This window comes from Aquarana catesbeiana, linkage group LG09, assembly GCF_042186555.1.
Source record: "Aquarana catesbeiana isolate 2022-GZ linkage group LG09, ASM4218655v1, whole genome shotgun sequence".
NCBI classification, from domain to species: Eukaryota; Metazoa; Chordata; class Amphibia; order Anura; family Ranidae; genus Aquarana; species Aquarana catesbeiana.
Window position 1 is genome coordinate 50,201,485 of NC_133332.1, and position 9,234 is coordinate 50,210,718.

A 9,234-nucleotide genomic window follows, 5' to 3' on the forward strand; every position below is an offset into this window, starting at 1 on the left:
AATTCCCTTACAATTGAAGCTTCTCTTGCAAAGTAAAAAGCTTATTTGTCTTTAGCGAATCAACCCCAGTAACTCAAAGTATTAAAAACAAAGGTAAGCATGCTAGCCAAGCATCTAGCAATTTAGAAGTCAAATGGGTTAATTTACTAAAACTGGAGAGTGCAAAATCTGGTGCAGCTGTGCATGGTTCTAACTTCAGCTTGTTCTATTAAGCTTTGACCAAAAAAACTGGAAGCTGATTGGTTTCTATGCAGAGCTGCACCAGATTTTGCACACTCCAGCTTTAGTAAATCAACCCCAAAGTCATCAATGACATCCCCTATGTTTCTTCCAAGAGAGGTTTCCTTCAAACATCCAAGCATATCTAGAAGAACTTTTGCACAGTTGGATGTTTGAAGTGAATATCAAATCACTTTACCTTAGTAGGTTAGACATTTCTGAAAGATCAAGCATGCATAAGTAGGCAGCAGCAGAAAGCTTGGGGGGGGGGGGGGGGCGGAGTTGGGAACCACTCACATGCTCAATGTCAGGCTTGGGATGAGGTGTTCTATGAACACCCTATCTCCAGAAGATTGCACAAAATAGGGAAGGTTGGTTTACCTAATCAATGTCTGGACAAAGTTCAAAATATCCACTCACTATCATTATAATCATGAACAAAACTCAATGTTCCTGGGAGGTTAAGATTTATCCCTCTAAATTTACCAACCACATTTCAGTTTAATGGGATTGTACTGTTAATACCTTCATCAGGGAATTTGTGGAAGCCTTTTAGTGATATTTTTTTCCTAGACAACAAAAAGTATTTCATCCCAGTGTTCTCCCCTCCGATTCACAGGTTTTTTGGCAATACAGCTTTGTCAGATGATCACTTTTAAATGATTCTTAAGAGCACACTCCAATCAAAATTGAAAATGAAACATTAATATACATACAGGGAGGACACCCATTCTGCTCATTAGTTCAGTTTCATCTAGGCACGACTGTACAGCACACATCTACTCTACTCACTTTGTTGGTAGATCTGGTGATTTGAGAACCCCTGCCTCTCATGCGGGGAAAGAATTCCCAAACACACCCACTTTAGGTTACTCTTTCTCCTCTTACAAAGCAGAGCCTTTTAGAAGTACATTCCCAGATCACCTGTATGGTGATCTCTGGATTCTGTCTGCAATCGTTCATGCAGAATCCAGATTAAAGTGTGAGCAGATACCTATGATTCAGTCAGTAAATAGTAAATTCAGTCCTATGATTCAGTCAGTAAATAGCATTAACACTGTAGTTTTGTTTTTCTGAGTCTTGCTTGCAGATCTGTTGACCTTTTGTAACAGGCCACGCTGTCCAGCAAAAGTGACATTTCTTGGGACAAACCATATCACACTGACAGGGACCATAAGACTATCTATCTCACAAATGACAATACTCCTGTGCAATTCCACTGCGCTGTTCCCCCCCGGTAAAGAAAGCTTGAGATTAACAGATCTACTGGCAGTATAAACAGGTAAAACTATGTTGCAAGGGGCAATTAGAAATACAAAACTGCTGTTTTGCTATTGACAGACTGCATCATATATTTTTTTGATTTTGCCCACTTGAAAGCAAACTAAGGGAACTCTCTGATTTTAGCCCAGTTGCCCTGAAGACCCTCGCCAGTTACAAAGCATACAAGCCGAAGTAGGTGGCACCACCCTGGCCCAGCAGGTATTTCATTTCTAAGGTGTGGGTGTGCAGCACATCTCCGTGTTCCAGCTGGAACACCCCTCCTTGGAAGATGGACTTCCTCCATCCAAGGGTTACAGCCGCATTTTTGTGCTTCCCTGCATTTTTCTCTTCGCAGACGGTCTTCTGTGCATGGAGGAGTTGTATTTCGTCATCCAGCTCCTTGGAATATAGGATCACAGCATGGGAGAGGAGGAGTGGTGTATCCTTAAGGCAGGCTACAATGTCAAATGTAGCCTGGGTGTACACAAAGTAAAGACCCTTCTGTTTGATGTGCACCCTATTGTTGGTTAGTGAGAGCCCACCATGGACGAAGGTGCTTTCCGTATTGTTGGTCCAGATCAAAGATCCATTAATGGGTGTGACAGCTGAAGAGAAAGTTTGCCAAAGTTGGTAAATACAACAAATATTAAAAAAAATCATCACAGAAGAAAGAGAGGGAAGAAGGAGTGTGAGGAGCAAGAGGAGGGTACAAAGGTAAAGAAAACGAGGGTGATGGGAAAAACAGAAGAGGGCGGTAAGGGATAAAGAGGAGAATTGTGGTGGAGAAAAATGAGGTAGATGAGGATGTAGAAGACAGAAGTGCAGGATAGGGGGGTATTGGGGAGTAGATAGAAAAAGGATGTGGGGAAAGAAGAGGAGAGAGGGTGGGGTTGATAGAATGTTATGGGGAAGCAAGAGGAGGTAGAGGGGGGCTGTCGAGAAGAAGAGTGTGAAAGAGCAATAAGAGTGGGTAGAGTAGGGGTGTGAGGTGGGGAGAGGGGTGGATGAAAGATTGAGGAGAAAGAGGGTTGGTGGAGGAAAAAGACAAGGAGAAGTAAGAAAGAAGATGAGGGAGGAAGAGGATGGGAGTTTAGTTATAATTGAAATAGTACATTGACATGAGATTAGTACCTTCAAGATGAGCAGCGGGTATCTGGCCTGTGGAAGAAGAGAGAAAAATTTGAATCACTTTTGATAATTTAGAGGGAACAAATAAAAGTATACTACTACAGCATGATTAAATTGCTTGCAAAATATACTGTCATTCTGATTCCTTTCTTAAGTACTTAGTCCCTGACCTGGAACAAACATGCAGCCAAAGTATCAGGATCTCTGATTTGCACATACTGGCTCCAGAGCAGTGATTCCTCAAATGGTGGATAAAGGATAAGGATGACAGCCTCGGAGACTGCACTTTGTTGGGATTAGTAGATTTCATAATCTGTCAGCATCTTATGGTCCCAAATAGAGCATGACTGAGTCTCACAGTTGGTCCTAAAAGAATTTCCAGTCATCAGGTCCATGTGTCCATTTTGACCAACAATGTATTTTTTCAGCCTCTCCATCCCCAGCCTAAGCTGTCCTTATGTAGCTGTGATGATTGGTCTCATCAGCTAGTTTGGGTAGGACCTGTGATAGTATAAGATGGCTGGCCAAAGGAGTAAGTCCACCCAATTCGGTTTTTCTAGTTTTGGACAGGTGTCTCCTGTTCAAAACAGCCACCAAACTCACATCTTTTGGATTGCCTCAGACAATTATAAGGGGCTCCCCATACTCCTTTTGGATTTTCTATTCATGTACAGTAATGTAAAAAAAAAGTTTTTTTTGGCTTGAGTAGGGAATAATTAAAACTCATGTCATTTGGAAAATTTCCTTTAATTTCCCCTCCTGAAGATACAATGGGAAGTGGGGGGACATCTCTTCAAAATGAAGATAATCCCCTTTTAAACAGTTTTACCTAGAACACATGTCCCAGTTGGGGCTATCCAGGCTCATATGGAAGAACAAGTACCCCCTGAGGTACTCCCCTGTGTTCTTCAAGTCAATTCAAAGCACATGGAGGTCATGCTGAGGAGATTTATTAGGATTCACATGCTCGACATTATACCCCAGCAGTGCTGAGAAGAAGAGCGATACCCAGTTACTAAGCAAGATTTTGTTAAAACTGAACTAAACCCACCTATTCTTTACATCCAAGGAAGCTGCCATTTTAGCCTCTTCATGATTGATCTGCAGTTGTTATGGTGCTGCACATGTAATCAGTTATGACACCAGCTATTTGATGGCTTGACAATTTGGTTGACAGCCCAAGCAAGCATGCTTGAATGTGACTGTTTTGGAAAAAAATCAATGAGTTTAGTTCCGCTTTAATGTTTTGAGTTTTAACCAGTTGGGTCTCCCTCTGTTCATCTCACCCACCTGTTAGCCAATTGGTTCCCTGAATTTTCTCAGGTACATTGAATGCTGTGATTTGAGGAACACAGTAGAGTACTTCCTGTGTACTCGTTCCATCACAGAAGCCTGGGTGGCCAGTTAGTGATGACTGCTGGTTTAGGAAAATAACCCTTTTAGGGCATTTTTTTAGTTTTAAGTAGTGATGAGACCCTATTGGTCTCTTCTGTTATAAACCCTTCTCACTGCCTGTCAGTGTTTATGTACACTCATGTGAAGCTCAGTATACATTTACAGTAATCTTCTGTGCCTTGAAGATGTGACTCCCGTTTGCATGCACGGGAGTGACATCATTATGGCCTGGCCAGCCGAAAAGTCCAAAACTGGAAAAAAATGTCGAAGATGGAAGCCTCCTTGAAAGCTGAGAATGTTGACTCTGCAACGCTGGAGAGGATTGCTTGGCAGATGTAAGGTGCAGATATGCTGTGAATATCAGTACATTATGGCATAAAACTCCTGGGGGGACATTTTATTATGCTGAGGTTTAAGTCCATTTAAACATGTCTTTCAGTTCAGCTGCACTTTAAATGTTGAAAATGCAGACCAAGCATTGTATTGATTATTGCTACTTATCGCAAACTGCCTACCTCTCTGCAAGTATCAATAAGAGGGACCAGAGAGGAGACACACCTTCTTTTGGTGCAATCTACGGCTGTTTTGATTAGGACATAAACAGGGATACAGATAGCTGTAGAGGATCTAAAGGTCACTATGCTTAAATGGGAAAACAAGGCTTCCTGTCAGGGCACCATTCACAACAGAGGTGTTTAAAGACCTGACATCCATGCCTGTACCTTGCATGTCCGCAAGAATTCACAGTGGTACATAACAAATGTACACACGGATGCGCATTGGCAAACAGGTGTGCTCACAAACTTGCATGCACACTGGCGCACAGTTACGCACACCCAGAGCTCAGTTTGGCACCAAACGGCCTTTAGAAGGAGGCCAGTCAGTATCTGCAGTTGCTGGTTAATCTTCGGCTCCTCCATGCGTTGTTTCTGTGATTCCCTTGTTCCTGTAACTGACTTGGCTTGTCCTGAACCTGTCTCCTGCCTGCCTCCTGACCTGACCTCAGCTTGAATACTGGATCTTCCCTTCATGCTCTATTCTGTATGACACTGGCTATCCACCTGACCACGTTTGCTCTGAATCTCACCTGACACCTGACCTTGGCTTCCAACCGACTTTGCTTCTCTCTCCTTGCTACCAAAGACCTGTTATGTCTCATGGGCACCAATTGTCTGCAGACACCACCCCAGTGTATCATCAGCTGTACTCCTGGGTTCCTCTGACAAGCATCCTAATCAGAACTCTGCAAGCATCCCAGCAGGCAACCCATGTTACTTTGGGCCTGACTCCTACTGTTTCACCTTCAGGGGAGCCTGGAACTTAGCCACAAGGAAAGCCCTCTCTTCATTGGTCTCCAGCACCAGGTACGTTATACATTCTGATACACAGCATTACATTTGATTGACACACAGGTCAGATAAAACAACTAAATAGCAGGATGTTAGGATGCATAGAATAAGAATTTGGCCATACCTCGATTTCTGCTCCTGTGGCTTCTATCTCTCTGTGAAAAGAAAGGAAAATAATATTATTATTATTATTATTATTATTATTGCATTTAGGCAATAAAAATGTAATTTGACTTAAACTACAGTATATCACTAGTAAAAATGTTTTGGCTAAACACAAGAACAAACGGGGCGCTGGATTCAGATTTTCTACAGGCCACTGAAATTGTCATGGAACACCAAACAAATGTCTAAAGGTCCAAGGTTTTTAAACATAAACCTGATCCATAGCACAAAAAACAATGTGTTTTAGGGGACAAACACACTTCGTCTTGATCAGGGCTTAGAAATTTTGACTGTGACACATACCAAATAGATCTGCACTGTGATTTACTGCTTGGAAAAGCTTCAGGAGGGCAGGTTAAGTCAGTATTAATAAATGCAGCAACCCCTTGTCAAAAGGGACTCAGTGGAAAGTCCCAATCCTTGATAAAGGGGGGGGGGGTGTTTGAGCCCCCAAAACCTATTGGCTTTTTTCTGCTGTAAATACATTTTATCATTAAAACCCTGTACTTTTTTTGGTGCTCTCATTGGAATGTATGTTTGAGGTTTTTATTGTGGTCTGTGGATTCAGCTTCTTTATTTTTCCTGGTGACTATTAACAGCAACATAGAAAATGATGGGAAACCCAAAATGATCCGGTTGTCACTGGACCAGAAAATGAGGGGAAACCTTCTTTGCCCAACAGAGACACCTGGTCCAGTGACAATCATTGAAGACTCTCTGATTCCCACTTCCTGTTGTGTCTCTGCGACAGGAAATGATAGTGAATCTCCATAATGGGGCACAAACAGCAAAAAAAAAAAAGACAGGGTCCAACTCATCTCCTACTCTATTTGTAACAAAAAGAAAAAAGAAAAAAAGAAAAAGAGAAAGCTTTGGCTATATATACACTCATTCAGCCCACATCAACTAATTTTCAAAATGAATGAACTCTGCAGTGGTCCTGCAGCTGATCACATTGTTATTATCAATGCAAAGGTCATGAGGCGTCTGCTGAGAAGGAGAATCTTGAGAGAGCTACCTCAGGAGACGTGTAGGTGGAGATTTACTAAAACTAGTGCACACAGAATCTGGTGCAGCGGTGTCTAGTAACCAGTCAGTTTCTAACTTCAGCTTGTTCGATTAGGTTTTGACAATAAGACCTAGAACTATACACCCCTGCACCAGACTCTGTGTGCACCAGTTTTAGTAAATTTCCCCCGCAGTGTCACAAATTTCTAATTTCGCCTCCTATTTTGTATGGAGGTCCTTTGTTATTTCAGAACAATGATTAACAATCGATAGATGATTGATAAGGAAATACAGTATCTATCCATTACCAAAATGAATTATGTTATAATCAAGACATGGAAAGGGTGAGGAAAGACTTATACTGCAGTGGAGTCAGCCAAACAGATTATGTAATTTTCTTTAATAAAATAGGATGGTCCACATGTGGAATCGCATTAGGGTTGATTTAATAAAGTAGTAGAGTTGAGGGAAATATTTCTGTATGATCAACAAAACCTGGGGCTGGGCTTCAAGGGGGGAAACATGATCACCTATACATCATGTTGCTTATTGTCAGCAACACGTTTTGGTGCATAAGAACGGGTTCTAGACTGGACAGTTTGTATATTTCTGCTGGTGGAATAGTGTACTGGATCCACACACCTAGAACTCAGCTGTTAGCAGAATAAAGTGACAGTTTGCAGAAGAAGGTTCTTATGAATACTAGAATATTTAAGACTGAAATTGAGAAGGGTCTCATGCAAATGGAAGTTGGTCCCAACACATTTTCTAGTCATCTGTTCCAGGTGGCCTTTGGCCAAACTGTCTTTTTCAGCCTTTCCATCCCCAGCCTGTAACAGATGGTCTTATCAGTGTGATGCAGGCTAGCTTGGGTAAAAGCATGATGGCACAAGATGGCTAGCCAAGGGGGTAGGAAGTATTAATTCATCCTCTAAGGTTTTTTTTGGGTCAGTCCACCCAATTCTTTTGTGACAATTTTGGTTGTCTCCTATTTAAGACAGCCACCAAACTCTTATATCTCATGGGTTGCCTCAGCCATTATAAGGGGTTCCCAATGCTCTCTTTTGGATGTTCTATGCTTCTATATCTAAAGGTAAAACTTTTTTTTAGTTTTGGATGGAGTAGGCAATGATTAGAACTCCTACCATCGGGATATTTCCCTTTACTTCCTGCAAACACAATAGGAAGTGAGAGGAAATGTATGAAACATGTCCTGTAAGATCTCTTCCACATGGGTTGCAAGGGGATGGTAAAACCAAGCAGTTGAGTCTCAGTAATACTGCCCCAACTGACCACCTATATTCCACCATTACAGCTGGATGGGGCTGTACACCTGTTGCAGCTGCAATGCTCTGCATTTTATCTCAACTAGAAGAGTTTGACAGGTGGCACCACCAGTCAAATGTACCCATTAAAGTCAATGGGAACTGTAAGCACTGCCGCCCATGTGAAAGAGTCCTTAGGCCATTGTCCCCTTTGGAAAATGTGCCCTAGATTGCTGTTCTGGCGACAACTTAAAATATTGCATTCTTACACCTGTGGTCCACTCAATGGTCTCCAGGGCAAATAGAGATGCTGAATCAAAGGAACACAGGCAGCAATACATTGCCGATAGTAGCTCACACTACTCAATTTAAAATGAAAATAAAAGATGTTTTATCTTTCGATACACTGCACCTAGATAATTTTACCTTCCCTATTGACTTTAGTAAATTTTGCCAAAATGGAAACATTTTGCCAAATTCTTAAAATATTTAAAGAAGTATGGGTCAGTAGGTACCATCTGAGAGGCAGAAATTGCTGATTGCACAAGGAACCCCTAGCAACCTCTGGAGGAACCATAAGGAGAACCCTGGATGAGAAAGGGTGGACTAGATAGCCCCATCAAGATTTGTTGTCTGCTTTACACACATACAGGGGAAAGATATGGGTTTGGATCATTTTGTGCTTTCTTTAGTTCTTTATGTTCATCAACCAAATTGTACACAAAAATTGGACTTGTGCCTAAGTCAAACTGAAACAGGAAACAGACTTACCCTTGTAGAATTAGCAGTGTCTAAACCCAAAAGACATAGCAGGAGAAGCACTGTAGCCAGCCTCTGCAAACCCCAAGTGGTTCTGGGTAATGTCCTAGGCATGATTCGTGCGAGATATGAGCTTTGTCGCGTGGCACAGGATGCAAGAGACAGAAATGGCAAAAGCGTGCTAGTAACCTGTCTTATAGACTGCAAAGTGAAGGTGGGAGGGAAGGGAGAGTTCAAAGAATAAGGGGAAACCCACAATAAAAAAAACACACAGGAAACAGTGACAGGGCCTGCACAGAAAATCCCACTGTCGCACAGATGAGGTTGATAGCATTCTAGGTATCAGTACCCAGGCAGCCCATTTGAAATGAAAGTGGTGGACAACCAAAAAAAGTGGCAAACATATATTAAAAGTGTTATTACGTAGTCCTTAAAAGAGAAGTATGTTTTTTTTTTTTGTTTTTTTTTTAGATTCATACTTACCTAAGTGGATGCAGCATCAGACCAATGCTGCAGCTGTCCCCGGCGTCTCTCAACACCAAGAACCGAGCCACCGGCTCGGTTCTCTCACCTCCCTGAGTGGAGAGCTGCTGACTGTCAGTCAGCATCTCTCTTCTCTGCTCCTCCAAGCTAATTGGAGCACTGAGCTGTGAACGGGCGGGGATCGGCTGTGAGCCGCTGAG

At 42.2% G+C, this 9,234-nt stretch overlaps 1 protein-coding gene across 1 annotated transcript; it reads right to left on the reverse strand.

The window, feature by feature from the left end:
* Positions 1-496: 496 nt before the first annotated feature.
* Positions 497-8,755, reverse strand: LOC141107614 (lymphotoxin-alpha-like). The gene is made up of 4 exons (XM_073598468.1): positions 8,564-8,755; positions 5,479-5,509; positions 2,614-2,640; positions 497-2,087 (listed from the first exon to the last, which is right to left on the reverse strand). Exons 1-4 carry the CDS (start codon positions 8,663-8,665, stop codon positions 1,654-1,656), a joined length of 594 nt encoding a protein of 197 aa, XP_073454569.1. The 5' UTR covers positions 8,666-8,755; the 3' UTR covers positions 497-1,653.
* Positions 8,756-9,234: the final 479 nt, after the last annotated feature.